The 16,800-nt window shown below is 32.9% G+C and overlaps 1 protein-coding gene across 1 annotated transcript in view; it reads left to right on the forward strand.

Annotated features, from left to right (window-relative positions):
* The first annotated feature begins 620 nt into the window (after positions 1-620).
* The window catches only part of LOC142239252 (uncharacterized), a 45,319-nt gene continuing 29,139 nt past the window's right edge, over positions 621-16,800 (forward strand). The window contains exons 1-2 of the mRNA XM_075311031.1: positions 621-804; positions 1,414-1,546. Of these exons, the coding sequence (XP_075167146.1) occupies positions 1,523-1,546 (24 nt within the window). The 5' untranslated portion in view covers positions 621-804; positions 1,414-1,522. The remainder of the gene's footprint in view (positions 805-1,413; positions 1,547-16,800) is intronic.

Here is a 16,800-nt window from a genome sequence, read left to right on the forward strand (position 1 = left end):
TCTCTAAAACTGTTGTGAAGTCAAGACGATATCATTAATTTTTAAGACCTTTTTCGGAAAATATTAGAGCCAAGTTTATTTTAGTTCAACGAAATTTTCTTTGATGTAATGGTACCCATTTGAAAGTCAAATCACCTAACTCTAAAGACAAAACACCTTCAATGAAAAGTTTATCGACTTTTGAACAAGTAAAAACTCTTCGTATTAGAGAAATGCGTCTTCTTTCATACGCAAAAAATGGCATGCGTAGTTTAAGAAAATTAAATTTTTTCTGTGTAGAAAGGAGTTGACAAAGATGTTGTTCAGAACAAAGGATAAACAAATAAATCCTCTTGCTTTTCACACTGGGGTGGTGAGTATGTTTTATGGCTGTGGATTTTGCAATAAAACAATAGGCCCATCACAACCAACCATCGAACCAAGCAAGTTGTTGCTTTTGTCGCCTCAAACAAGTTGTTGCTTCTTCAAATCTGATATTTTCTTGTTTTTTAGTTTTGTTGTCAACACCACACCAAACCACTCCAAGACTATCACTCTACTCTACAACATAGCCAACAACCTGGGCCAGTCAGTCCATCAGCCAGCCAGCCAGCCAGCTTTTGCATTTCCATTTCGATTTTTGTTTTTTCGTTTCGTTTCAAGTCGTCTGCCTTAGTGTACTGCTGTGTGATAACTCTTGGCCGGTTGCTCTTGGCTTAAATGTTGGCTTGACGGAAATTTTGGTTTTAATAAATTTAGTTTGAATTCAGCTTCACTATCATACGGTCGCGTTTCTTCCTTTCCGATATCACCCAGACGAGAAAGGTGTGCAAAACATAAAATATCTTTGTACCTCTTGTGGTACTTTTGAATTAGCGAACAATTGGAAGTGGGCGCGAAAGTTACTTTCAATCGAGTGAGAGAGTGTGTTTGTGTGTGTTTTTGATTTTTTTGTTGAAATTTTTACAAAAATTTTATATGCCACCATCATTTGATAGTTGGTTTGTCATTCGCCGCACTACATCTTAAATGAGATATTTACAATTTACATACAATTGAAAAAAAAAACTACGAAAAATAAGAAAAAGCGAATACATAGAAAAGAAAAAATATACACAATAATATTTAAAAAAAAGAGAAATTAAAAACAAAACAACTTTGAAGGATACTGGTAGCTGTTGTCGTTATTGGTGACTTCTGTATTAGCAAGTGAATATCGAAGTATTGGCAACACCAGCAGGAACTACATGCAATACTCGTTGCACATGCGCAACTGAATAGTGTTCGATCTCTAAACACACACTCCTCACTTCTTTTATTCCTGTCTGTGTAGCCAGTCTGGTCGCCAAAATTGGCCCCGGTTTTGGCCAAGTGTCTGTCCAATTCATAAAAATAATCGATTTTGAAATTTGTTTTTCTTGTTGTTATTCTTAGCTGTGAAAGGAAATAAATTAACGTGAAAGGAGTGCATTGCAGTTGAGTTGTCACATTTTAAGATAGTTAGCATACGGACGCGGAAGTGAGTCTTGGATCAAGATACACAATGAGGATTATACATTTGTTGTTGGTAAGTATTAACAAAAAAAAAAAGACAAAGCTAATTTATATGAACGGGGGAGGGCATTTTCAGTAGATTTGGCAAATAAACTTAAACAATGCCTAACTATTTTGGAAACTTGATGCTAGCTATGTGGTGTAGGTGGATGGTAGCCAATATAATTTGGCGTTGGGTCTCTTGGTTAGTAGGCTCGGGATATTCTCATGCTGAGAGATGGGCAATTAAGATACCATATCCGAACCATTCCATTTCTTTCATTCATTCATTTATTTTAAGAGTGTTTGAATTCAATAGTCAAGTTGTTGGTGGAGAGAGTTTCAACCATTAGTAATTTAAATTGGCTACCATTACCTGATATTAGGAATATACGAACAAATAGCAAAGGGCTTTTAGGAATATATTACTCTTCATATCATTACTGTTGAATTTTCTTTTGTATCTTCAATTGAAACATTGAAAAAAAACATCAAGTTTACAAATTTCGTCAGTGTGTTATATATTTGGCAAAATGATTTCGAACCAGCAGTAAATCTGTTTCATTTGTTAGAATTTCTTTCCTGAGAAAAATTCAATGGTAAAGTAACATCAAAATACTTAAATAAATTACACAAAAAAAATCTTTTTCAGAATCGAAATTATTTTAACAAGTCTCATGGCATTGCAATCTACTACACAGAAAAAATTCCATTTTTAAATTGATGCTAAAACTAGCTGCTGTATATTACAAACAATTGTTTTATTTTAGAGCGTTTTGAAATTTTTTACGGAATTTTCCCCAGCCTTAAGAAATTTTCTTTATTCCAAGCATGTCTTACAAATTTTATGAACTAAACAGGAGCATAAATTTCGAAGACCTTACAAAAACTTTTTGTCCATATAAATCTCAAAAATAGTAAGAAAGAAACATAGCGGGGTTAATATGGTACTAATTTGGATGCAATGATTTTTTCTTTAATTTTGGTTCATTTATACTTTTATGAGAAAGAAGAATCTCGTAATTAGTAGTTCATAAATATTACAAACAATTGTTTTATTTTAGAGCGTTTTGAAAATTTTTACGGAATTTTCCCCAGCCTTAAGAAATTTTCTTTATTCCAAGCATGTCTTACAAATTTTATGAACTAAACAGGAGCATAAATTTCGAAGACCTTACAAAAACTTTTTGTCCATATAAATCTCAAAAATAGTAAGAAAGAAACATAGCGGGGTTAATATGGTACTAATTTGGATGCAATGATTTTTTCTTTAATTTTGGTTCATTTATACTTTTATGAGAAAGAAGAATCTCGTAATTAGTAGTTCATAAATAAAACAAGTATATACGGCCGTAAGTTCGGCCAGGCCGAAGCTTATGTACCCTCCATCATGGATTGCGTAGAAACTTCATCTAAACACTGCCATCCACAATCGAATTACTTAAGTTGCGGTAACGCTTGCCCATGGCAAGGTATCTTAAAACCTCCTAACACCATCTTCTAAATTGTATGTAAGTCCATACGTGGTATATATTAAATCAAAAAAGATCGATCCAATACGTATATAATTCGGTTTGACAAAGTAGACATAAAATTTTGAAAAAATTTTCTACAGAAATAAAATTTTAACAAAATTTTCTATAGAAAAAAAATTTTCACAAAATTTTCTACAGAAATAAACATTTTGACAAAATTTTCTATAGAAAGAAAATTTTGACAAAAATTTCTAGAGAAGTAAAATTTTAACAAAATTTTCTATAGAAATAAACTTTTGACAAAATTTTCTATAGAAACAAAATCTTGGTAGATTATTTTTGGCTCGAGTGGCAACCATGATTATGAACCGAATAAAATTTGAACAAAATTTTCTATAGAAATAAAATTTTGACAATGATGAAAATTTTATTATGAACCGAATATAATTTTAACAAAATTTTCTCTAGAAATAAAATTTTGACAAAATTTTCTATATAAAAAAAATTTCGGTAGATTATTTTTGGCTCTAGTGGCAACCATGATTATGAACCGATATATGGGGGCTATATATAATTATGGACCGATATGGACCAATTCTGGCACGGTTGTTAAAGATCACATACTAACACCGTGTTCCAAATTACAACCGGATTGGATGAAATTTGCTTCTCTTGGAGACTTCCCAAGCCAAATCTGGGGATCGGTTTATATGGGCGCCATATATAATTATGGACCGATGTGGACCAATTTTTGCGCGGTTGTTAGAGACCATATACCAATACCATGTACCAAATTTCAGCCGGATCGGATGCAATTTGCTCCTCTTTGAGGCTTCGCAAGCCAAATCTGGAGATCGGTTTATATGGGGTCTATATATAATTATGGACCGATGTGGACCAATTTTTGCACGGTTGTTAGAGACCATATACCAACATCATGTACCAAATTTCAGCCGGATCGGATGAAATTTGCTTCTCTTTTAGGCTCCGCAAGCCAAATCTGGGGATCGGTTTATATGGGGGCTATATATAATTATGGACCGATGTGAACCAATTTTTGCATGGTTGTTAGAGACCATATACCAACATCATGTACCAAATTTCAGCCGGATCGGATGAAATTTGCTTCTCTTTTAGGCTCCGCAAGCCAAATCTGGGGATCGGTTTATATGGGGGCTATATATAATTATGGACCGATGTGAACCAATTTTTGCATGGTTGTTAGAGACCATATACCAACACTATGTACCAAATTTCAGCCGGATCGGATGAAATTTGATTCTCTTTTAGGGTCCGCAAGCCAAATCTGGAGATCGGTTTATATGGGGGCTATATATAATTATGGACCGATGTGGACCAATTTTTGCATGGTTGTTAGACACCATATACCAACACCATATACCAAATTTCAGCCGGATCGGATGAAATATGCTTCTGTTAGAGGCTCCACAAGCCAAATCTGAGGGTCCCTTTATATGGGGGATATACGTAAAAGTGGACCGATATGGCCCATTTTCAATACCATCTGACCTACATCGATAACAACTACTTGTGCCAAGTTTCAAGTCGATAGCTTGTTTCGTTCGGAAGTTAGCGTGATTTTAACAGACGGACGGACGGACGGACATGCTTAGATCGACTCAGAATTTCACCACGACCCAGAATATATATACTTTATGGGGTCTTAGAGCAATATTTCGATGTGTTACAAACGGAATGACAACGTTAATATACCCCCATCCTATGATGGAGGGTATAAAAATGAGATTTCCATAATATGGAAAATAGGAATTCAATTTAGTTAAATTTTCTCACACTGTAAAACAGTTTACTTTTTTTTGTACATTAGATCTATTTTGGAGTATAGCTATAAGCCTGGAGCCATTTTTTCAGCTGTACAAAATGGTACAAAATATTAATTTTTAGTTGAAAAAAGTGCTAAATCTATTCTAGAGAAATTTCGGTTTTTAGTGTATTTGAGCTTAAAACATGGCAGACTAGAATGTATTGAAAATCATAAAAAATACAACAATTATTTATTTGCTTAATTATCACAGACATTTTCAATTCACATTCAAAACACTTAATTAGCGTCACACCTTTATAATGAATTGGTTGGTGAAATGGGGGACATCCGTCATATGGCAAATCCATGTTAAACTCATCGCTTCTGTGCCATGATCCACATCGGATCCAAAAAGAACATTTTCGATACTTTTTTGGCGACGCTTTTTTGCTGGGTATATAGTCCCATACACGCAAAAAATAATTCTTTCCTCCCAAACGAAATTTTAGACAAACAAAGTTCGTTTCTCATTTGCTTTTCGCTGTAAGGAAGTGTATTTGGAAGAAAAGTATATACTTTTTGTGATAAAGGTTTATTCTTTTCCAGGATGTAAAAACAATTTCATAAAGACTAACTCAAAAAAAAACATTGTTTTCTTGCTAATTGCATTTTCCCTCACATCTTTCTCACATCCACGAGGTTTTTAAGTTCTTAACATCTTTTCCTGTAATACCAACAATGTAGAAGAAATTATACGATTTTATAAATTTTTAAATTTTTTTTTACCTTTCGCCTGGACGGAGAATCGAACCGCGGACCATGTACTTGTACCTGTTATGGTCATCAATAGATAATTATCCATATAAGTTATATTTATATAGCATAGCTTGCGGCGCCCAAGAACCGAATAAACAAAGTTTATTTAACAGAAACAAACATTTAGTTCGGCACCGTGGAGCAGCGGTTGCTACGTCCGACTTGCATGCCAAGGGTCGTGGGTTCGATCCCTGCTTCGACCAACGTTTTTTTTTACATATATTCCAGATATGTTCGGAAGATTCCGAAAAAATGTTCAACATTACATTGTACTATATTAAATTTTGAACTGTCAAATGTGTCTTATTAAAGACCTAAAGTCAGAAAAGAAAAGTGTTTGATATAAGCGAAATGGACTGTGCTGTTGTTTCAAAAATAACTTTTTTTATTGAAAAAATAAAAATTTTGTAACAAACGAATTTTTTTTGGTGATAAAAGTTTAAAATTTTCGAAGCAAAACTCTAACAAAAGAAAACCGTTTTCGGTACACGTTTTCCAAACGTTTTTTGTTTCTTTGCGTGTACAACACTTTGAATATTATTTGACAATTTTATTCAATTCGTTAAATTTTAACACTATAGTAACTAGAGGTCTGCATCGAATAACTTTTCACTACATGTATGCAATTCGCTGTCGAATATAGTACATACACTGTCTTTCTCTCAGAGCGCAAGTAGTGAAGTGAAGATAACACTTGCTTGTCAAATACCACCAAGTACTTATCCGAAACACTATGTGTTCCGAAAAAAAGGAACAATAAAAATGTAAGTACTTGAGAAAAAGTACAACATGGATTCTCTTCACTTCACGTGGTACCACAAGTATTTCTCAGTTATGTGCGAAGCAAAACTTTCCATTATTATTAATCATAGATATGTATGTATGTCACATATTTCATATATTTATGTATGTCACACACTTACCTTAACGTTTGCCGTTCTTTATATCAATCCGAAAACATATATTATGGAGAGTAACTGTTTTCTTGTATTTCTGAAACTGCACGTGGTACATGGAGTACTCTATGAAGTTTTGTTCTCGCAACATACTCGACGTGATCACTCTGAGTACACTTCAATAAGATAGAAAGAGGAATATGTGTTTGTTGGTAGTGAAGACATCAGAGCAGCAACAAGAAGTTACTCGTGGCTTTTGGTGTTCATTAAAATGTGTACCAATGTTTTGCGACTCTCTCAAATAGATGTACTCATTTAGCAAGTACACGTGTACTCTGCATTTACAAATGGAATTGTGCAGACCTCTATTAGTAACATTATGCTCTAGAAACATGTTTGAGGTTATCACATTCCTTCTCTAGATGTAAGAAAATTTGTATTTTAGCTAATTTTAAATTTATTACAGAGATTCATAAAAAATTATCACTAGAGAATTTCTAAAGAAAAAACTAATGGAGGGGGGGTCTCATTAAGATCGACAGTTTTTCATCAAGAGTAGTAAATGTGTTTGCTACACTGAAAAAGGGTTTTCTTTATTGAGGATCGACATTTTAGACGAACAATGTTTTATTTTGGTGCAAAACAATATCAAAACAAATAAATAATATTTAGGACAATCCTTAAATCATTTATCGTGGCTAGTTGGGCTCTAAGAAGATTCTAAAAAAAATAATAAAGGGGAATTCCCCTTATTTAAAATTTCGTTCTATTTCTATTTTATTTTAAATTTTTCCTTATCTTCATCTTTACAACTCAACTTACGATATATTTATTTCAAAGTTTTACTGAAAGAAGAGATTTCTTTTCTTTTTTTTCAGAAAAACAAAGTTTTTTAGTCCGTAATCAATTTTTGTTAAAAACAACTAAAAGAGATTAGAATAAATCGTTTGTTATAAGTTCGAAAAAGAAAATGTTCGTTTTTCCATAATTTCGCTTTAGAAAAAAAGAAGTTTTTCTTTGTGTGCAGTGTGTTTGTTCTTTTTTCGCGGTTAAAAATTTGCATTAATAAGTGTCACACAAATTACGACGAAACCCTGTACTCCTGCGAAATTTCGACAACAATATAGGGAAGTATTAATTGAAATACAAAAACCAAGTTCATTAAAAAAATATAATACTTGGATAAAAACATTCTTCGAACAAAATTGTGAAAATTAAAATTATGCAATATTATATTTGATTTGTTTTTTTTTTTCTATATCTTTTCTTTCCAAGGTTTCGGTGATGACACCTTTTTATTAATTATATCAAATATCAAGGTACAAAATACGAAATTTCTTTAAATTAAATTTGACCATATACGATTGAATTTGTGAACCAATTATCAATGATGCACTTTAATAAAATGGCAATCGAACATCTGTCTGATATTAATTGAGTTTCTATTATGGTGTTTTCTTCAGAAGAAAAAAAAAATAAAACCGCCAACTCACATCAAAATGTTGTGAACAATAAGTTAGCATATTTCGATTTTGAATTTGTTTTTAACCTTGGTGTTGTAACAAATTAGTTAAAAACTTCATTAATTTAATTCATTAGGAAAAATTTCGTGATAGGGAATCTTTGAGGCTTGCTAAATAAAAATTCCTTGACGTTTCTTAAAAGAGCATATTGAAATGATGACTGCAACATCATCAAAGACATACTAGTGAAGGTTATTTATTTTATACGGCTCAAGTGTTGAGATAAATATTTGCACAGAGAGCCAGACGTCAATCAGGTTGATATCAAAATCATCGTATCTGTTTTTTTTGTTTGTTTGTTGGTTGGTTGGCTCTTCATTTTTCTTTGGGCAATTTAATTGGTCTATATAATGGCTTAGTTGTTTGTTTATTTGTTCCCCAATAGATATCAATTCAAAGTTTTAACAAAAGATAATGATGATGGTCCATATGGAATCGATGTACTTTCAATTAACCTTCAATTTCTAGCGATTAGTTTGATATTTTGATAATTTTTCTTCCAATCCAATTTTGTTTATTTTTATTGTGTTTCTGGCCATTTTTTGCGATTTAGACCAATCACTTGCCACAAAAAAAATCAGAAAGTAATAAATACAAAATCAAAATATACTACATACAATGTTAACAACTCAATGGACAAAGTGTCCATTGAAATCTTCACATAAGCCTGTGAAGAGACAAAAGATGATGATCACAGAATTTTTTGTTACATTGACATTTGGAAAAAAGGCAAAAGTCAATGGTTTGAAGGCATTGTCGCATGAGCATACGAGTGAATGGAGTTTGACATTACATTCAAATAGTGGACACACAAAAGCGTGAGATACAAAGCTATTGGAACATAAATTGTTTCATTACAAATTAATAGTTAATGGCAAAAATTAATAGATGCGAATATTGATCGAAAAAGGCATGGGTGACTTTAAGTTATTATCTGGTATTGGAGATATTCTCTTAGATTAAATGACTTCTAGCCTTAAAAAATATTTTGAAAATCTATAATATTCATTTAGAATCAAATGTTACTTACAGTTGAAATTTTTAGAAAAAATTCATGGGAAAAATATTACTGCAAACTTTAATTTCGATTTGTTTTAATTGTAATTTATTACAAAAAGAAGAGCACTGAAAACTCACAGTTTTCTCGCTGTGCATCATCCATATTGCTGACGCATACACTTTCATTATCAATAAAAGTGCATTATAGCACCCAAACAAAGCAACAATATATTATGAAGTTGCTAAGGATGTCCTTTCATTACACTGAAAAAAATTAACATAAGCACTAAGATTTCATGTCCCTACACTGAGAAAAAAGCATGCCCGGTTCCAAAGATTTTGTCTTTACTTTAAAAATTTTGATATTGATTCCGAGCCAAAGAAGCAAAGAATACAAGTAAGGATACTTTTAAGACACAATTCTCTTTTAAATTTGGGTTTTGTGTACTTGCTTCTAGGAAGCAAATTTTAATTTTTCACTTTCTGAGCTATTTTTCTTCATATGCTATCAAAGTCCTTTAAAAACGAGCTAACGACAACTTTATTTTCTAATTTAAGACTCAACTTCCAGTAGAAATTATGCTATGTTTCAAGTAAAAAACGTCTTTAAAATAAAGTGTTTAAAAACATGTCCTATATTTGAACGAATTTTTGTTTTGTAGTCAAGATGCAAAAAGACAACAAATTTAAAGACAATTTCATTAAATTTAAAGAATTTTTCTTATTTATTAAAGTCAAGTTGACCTTAGCCCAAACATTTTTTCTTTCATATTATGATACAAATTTTTAAGTGAAATCACTTAATTGTAAGGACAATACGACTTCATTGAAAAGTTTAACGACTTTTGGACAAGGAAAAAAACTTTACATTAGAGAAATGCGTCTTCTATGCTAAGCAAAATTTGCATTCGTATTTTAAAGACATGAAATCTTTGACCTCACGACAATATTTTTTTCAGTGTAGTATATTAATGCCATTTTTGCGTAGCATAGAGAAAAAGTCCATAACACTGAACGGGTTTTGTCCTTAGAGTTAGGCTTCGATTTTAAAATCGTTATTATTACGTAAAATAATATTCCGTTGAACGTGTAGTATTATATATATCGTCCTCAAATTTCAAGTACTCGAAATCTAAATTCAAAAGGGAATTGCAACTTAAAGGTATCGTTAGTTTAATTCCTCGCTTCTTTGCCTTGCTGTCCATACGAAAATAATGAATATAAAGACAAAATCTTTGGATCTGGGTAAGGCTTTTTTTCTGTGTAGGTTTTGTAATGAGAAAAGTTGATATTTCAACACAGTGGTGAATTTCTCTCTTATGACTTAGTGATGCCCGATTCTATGTTGTTTAAGGTCATTACTGAAGTCGATTAAATAGATCAACCTCAAAAGTCGATTTGAATCGATTTTAGAAAAACCCCAACATCGATTTGACTCGATTTCCACACAAATAAAATAACGTGCTCCTGGGAAGGAATATGATCACCCCAAACATGTTTCAAGATATTATTTTTGGGTGATGATGAATGTTTGTAGCAAACATGCTATTTTCTTGAAAATGATATATCTTAGTTGCCGAGTAAACAACATTTTTGCGACAAAATATAATTGTAATATATAAATATATATAATAATTGTATAATAATATAATAATTGTATAATTAGACAAAATGGTACATGTAACATTATACATCTTTGGGGTGATCACATTCCTTCTCTATGTGTGGGCAGTGTCCGGTTGCAGGATCTAACGACGATGCAGAACGGAGATGGAATAACAGGCATCCAAGTGAAAATAAATAAATTTTACTCTACACGCAAAAAAATAATTCTTTCTTCCCAAACGAAATTTTAGACAAACAAAGATCGTTTCTCATATGCATTTCGCTGTAAGGAAGTTTATTTGGAAGAAAAGTGTATACTTTTTGTGATAAACGTTTATTCTTTTCCAGGACAATTTCATAAAGAAAAAAAAAAACAATATATTCTAGCTAATTGCATTTTCCCTCACATCTTTCTCACTTCTACGAGGTTTTTTATTTCTTAGCACCTTTTTCTGCAATACAAACAAATTATTCAAGTTTTAAATTTTTTAAATGCTACATTTCGCCTGGACGGAGAATCGAACCGAGGACCATACAGTTTGTAATCCAACACACTATCCACTGGGCTACGTAGCTGTTATAGTCATCAATAGAAAATTATCGTTATAAGTTATATTTATATAGCATAGCTTGCGGCGCCCACGAGTCGATTAAACAAATTTTATTTAACAGAAACATACATTTATATCGGCACCTTGGGGCAGTGGTTTGTACGTCTGTCTTCCATACCAAGGGTCCTGGGTTCGACCCCTGCTTCGATCGAACACCAAAAAGTTTTTTTTTTTTACATATATTGCAGATATGTTCGGACGATTCCGAAAAAGTGTTCAGCATTACATACTACTGTATTAAATTTTTACTATGAAACTGTAAAGTGCGACTTATTAAAGACTTTTTTATTGCAAAAATTTGTAACAAACGAATTTTTTTGGTGATAAAAGTTTTAAATTTTCGAAGAAATTCAAAAAAAGAGTACTACTCTGATACATAAATTATTTTTTAATCAGACAGTGAGGCCAAATATTTGTAGGACAACCGACGTATACCTAGATGACAATTTTATGTTTTTCGAATGCGTAAACCATTTTTATTTTATCAAATTTTTTTGCAATTTCTCAAGGTCGCCTTTAGGTAACATAAAATTCTCATTCATTGGTATATATTAATTACGTATAAACAAATTCCCATACATATTTTATTTTCTTTCTCCATATGTATAGGTAGTTTATTTATTAACTTGTAGTAGTACATGAAAAGTGCTCAACTGCATTGACTATGTGAAGAAATGTAGCCCCAATATGTTGATAAATAAACCGCATGAAGGGTATGCAAAAGGTGTGCCTACCTCAAACTGAATTTCTATTTTGATTCATTTATTTTTATTTTTACTTTTTTGTTTGTCCGATGTATTAATCCAACAGAATTAATATTCTTGTCACATGCAAACTGCCCATTTGTAAAGTGCGAGCATACGTGTAAGCCATGTTTCTTTACGTATTCACATAGCCTTCAAAGGCAATGAGTAGAAAGTTGGGAATATCAAAATAAAACCGATTTCAAACTAGGCAAAGAAACGATGGGCTTGTGCCATTTTTCCGCATTTCGCCGTATAAAATGCGACTAACACAGGAAATACAATGGGACGAACACAAGAAAATTTCCCAATTTCTCTATACAAAATAGAAATTTATTTTTAATTATACTTTACTACAAACACAAATGATTAAAAGAAATTCTTGTAATGAGATAATGGACAAATCAGTGTATTAATAGGGATGTCGTTGTTCTATTTGAAGAAAAATAAATACATATATATTTAGAAAGCCGGTATGGACTTTGATTTTACCAAGCATTAGCTAAAAATAAGGAAGTCGTGTAGTAGTTCTATTAAACCAAGTGTATAATTAAGTCATTAAAAATAAATTTTAATTTGATTTTTATATCTAATTTATACAAATTGGATGCAATAAGAACGCGATAGATTTTATATTAAGCGAATCTATGAAATATTTCATACTCTTGTATGCTGTAGGTTTCGCAAATAATAAAAATGAATTTCTTCGCCATTAAATGATTTATGTGTCATGCACTTCCATGATTTATTTGCATACCACACCATAATTTTACACTTGCATGCGATAGGCTTCACCATTTTGTATTTAAATATTGACTTACTACCTCCTTTTCACATGAGAGTCATGGTTTCGGTTTGCATTCACTACTCGTTAAACGTACATATTTGCCAAAATCTACCATCACGAAATCCCAATAAATTAACAATTGCCATTTTCTTGAAATTAGCGATGATTCAAGTTAATGAACAAGTGTTTGTGGTAAACAGCAAAATGAAGTACGTATAAACCAGGGGGAATGTTGATTTTATGTTCATTGTGTCAGAGGCTAATGCATCTATGTTTTCACATAAAGCGTTGACATTTGCCCTATTTAAGTTTAATTTTGATTTTGTTGTATGATGGATTTCCGTTACATGGTATTAAACAATAATGCTTTAAAGCGATACGTGTCAAAAATCATGATTGGTAAGATGCAAATTCGTCCACAAACCAAGGAGTACGAAATAGTAGAATTTCGTCAAGCTGATTTTAGTACCAGATATTATGGGAAATTTTTCAATAAATAGTGTAATAGCAATGATAATCATCCGGCTTGTGATCATCGTTGACTCCTTTTTAGAATGTGAAAACAATTTATTAAAGACTATTTTTTCTGACTAATTATATCTTTCTCACTTGTACCTGATTTATTAAGTTTTCAGCACTTTTTTGTAATACAAACAATGAAGGGCAAATATTCGATTTTTAAAAAATGTAGTTTTCGTTCAGAGAGAGAGAGAGAGAATTGATCGTGTTTGTAAGTAGGTAAACACAATATCCACCATGTAGCCACGGTTGCCACAGTTGGTACAATTCTACCAAAAATGGTAGATCTCTTGATGTTTTGGTAGATTTTGCAATATATTCCTTTCCAACTAAGAGGTACTTCAATTTTATATACAAATACAATTTTGACGAAATTTTCAATAGGAATACAATTTTGACAATAAAAAAATTAAAAATAAGATTTCTAAATTTGGTATATATTTTTTTTTCAAATTTTGTTAGATTATTTTTGTCATGAGTGGCATGCCATGTAGCTCTTATTGTCATCAGCACATAAACTTCGATATAGCCATCAGCGCACAAGCAACCCATACTGTCAAACAGTTATATTTATAGAGCAGATAGTTAGAGTCACATAAGTCGATTTAAAGCCACTTTATTTAAAGAAAACACACATACAAAGTACAACTTTTGGAAACAGAACTAATGTAATTTTAAGCATATTCCAAATATGTTCGCAAGAGGATGTCTGGCATTGCATCAAGGGCCGATGTTGATTTTGAATAAAACACAAACTATTTATGAAATTATTGTAATTTTATTTTATTATGATATATTGGTATTACTCAATTATGTATGGAACAAAATATCGGCCAAATGGGCGCCGCGACCTCGGTGGCACACCTTCATCCGATGGTCCAAATTTTCGATGACGCTGAGGCATAATGGAGGTTCTATGCTGTTAATGTGCCGAATTATCTCATCCTTTAGCTCTTGAATTGTTGCTGGCTTATCGACGTACACCTTTTCTTTCAAATAACCCCAAAGAAAAAAGTCCAACGGTGTCAAATCACATGATCTTGGCGGCCAATTGACATCGGCATTACGTGAGATAACACACGCAAAAAAATAATTCTTTCCTCCCAAACGAAATTTTAGACAAACAAAGTTCGTTTCTCATTTGCTTTTCGCTGTAAGGAAGTGTATTTGGAAGAAAAGTAAAGGGTGATTTGTTAAGAGCTTGATAACTTTTTTTAAAAAAAAAACGCATAAAATTTGCAAAATCTCATCGGTTCTTTATTTGAAACGTTAGATTGGTCCATGACATTTACTTTTTGAAGATAATTTCATTTAAATGTTGACCGCGGCTGCGTCTTAGGTGGTCCATTCGGAAAGTCCAATTTTGGGCAACTTTTTCGAGCATTTCGGCCGGAATAGCCCGAATTTCTTCGGAAATGTTGTCTTCCAAAGCTGGAATAGTTGCTGGCTTATTTCTGTAGACTTTAGACTTGACGTAGCCCCACAAAAAATAGTCTAAAGGCGTCAAATCGCATGATCTTGGTGGCCAACTTACCGGTCCATTTCTTGAGATGAATTGTTCTCCGAAGTTTTCCCTCAAAATGGCCATGAATCGCGAGCTGTGTGGCATGTAGCGCCATCTTGTTGAAACCACATGTCAACCAAGTTCAGTTCTTCCATTTTTGGCAACAAAAAGTTTGTTAGCATCGAACGATAGCGATCGCCATTCACCGTAACGTTGCGTCCAACAGCATCTTTGAAAAAATACGGTCCAATGATTCCACCAGCGTACAAACCACACCAAACAGTGCATTTTTCGGGATGCATGGGCAGTTCTTGAACGGCTTCTGGTTGCTCTTCACTCCAAATGCGGCAATTTTGCTTATTTACGTAGCCATTCAACCAGAAATGAGCCTCATCGCTGAACAAAATTTGTCGATAAAAAAGCGGATTTTCTGCCAACTTTTCTAGGGCCCATTCACTGAAAATTCGACGTTGTGGCAGATCGTTCGGCTTCAGTTCTTGCACGAGCTGTATTTTATACGGTTTTACACCAAGATCTTTGCGTAAAATCTTCCATGTGGTCGAATAACACAAACCCAATTGCTGCGAACGGCGACGAATCGACATTTCACGGTCTTCAGCAACACTCTCAGAAACAGACGCAATATTCTCTTCTGTACGCATTCGTGTGGTTGGTTTAATGTCCAATAAAGTAAACTGAGTGCGAAACTTGGTCACAATCGCATTAATTGTTTGCTCACTTGGTCGATTATGTAGACCATAAATCGGACGTAAAGCGCGAAACACATTTCGAACCGAACACTGATTTTGGTAATAAAATTCAATGATTTGCAAGCGTTGCTCGTTAGTAAGTCTATTCATGATGAAATGTCAAAGCATACTGAGCATCTTTCTCTTTGACACCATGTCTGAAATCCCACGTGATCTGTCAAATACTAATGCATGAAAATCCTAACCTCAAAAGAATCACCCTTTATATACTTTTTGTGATAAACGTTTATTCTTTTCCAGAATGTAAAAACAATTTCATAAAGACAAACTCAAAAAAAAAAAAAACATTGTTTTCTTGCTAATTGCATTTTCCCTCACATCTTTTCCACATCCACGAGGTTTTTTAGTTCTTAACACCTTTTTCTGCAATACCAACAATGTAGAAGAAATTATACGATTTTATAAATTTATTTTTTTTTACCTTTCGCCTGGACGGAGAATCGAACCGCGGACCATGCACTTTGTATGCCAACACACTAACCTCTGAGCTATGTACCTGTTATGGTCATCGATAAATAATTATCCATATACGTTATATTTATATAGCATAACTTGCGGCGCCCACGAACCGAATAAACAAAGTTTATTTAACAGAAACAAACATTTAGTTTGGCACCGTGGAGCAGTGGTTGCCACGTCCGACTTGCATGCCAAGGGTCGTGGGTTCGATCCCTGCTTCGACCAAAGTTTTTTTTTTTTTACATATATTTCAGATACGTTCGGAAGATTCCGAAAAAATGTTCAACATTACATTGTAGTATATTAAATTTTGAACTGTAAAATGTGTATTATTAAAGACCTAAAGTCAGAAAAGAACAGTGTTTGATATAAACGAAATTGACTGTGTTGTTGTTTCAAAAATAACTTTTTTTATTGAAAAAGTAAAAATTTTGTAACAAACGAATTTTTTTGGTGATAAAAGTTTAAAATTTTCGAAGCAATTCAAAAAACTCTAACAAAAGAAAAACGTTTTCGGTACAAACGTTTTTTTTCCTTTGCGTGCACGGCCATTGAATTTGTTGCGCAAAAGAGCCATTGTTTCGTTAGCTGTGTGGCAAGTGGCACCGTCCTGCTGAAACCACATATCGTACACATCCATATCTTCCAATTCGTTATCATCTCACGATAGCGAACACCATTCACAGTAGCTGCCTGACCGACCTCATTTTGGAACAAATACGGCCCGATGATGCCGCCAGCCCATAAACCGCATCAAACAGTCACTCTTTGTGGGTGCATTGGTTTTTCGAAAAT

This window comes from Haematobia irritans, chromosome 5 (assembly GCF_050003625.1).
Source record: "Haematobia irritans isolate KBUSLIRL chromosome 5, ASM5000362v1, whole genome shotgun sequence".
NCBI lineage: Eukaryota > Metazoa > Arthropoda > Insecta > Diptera > Muscidae > Haematobia > Haematobia irritans.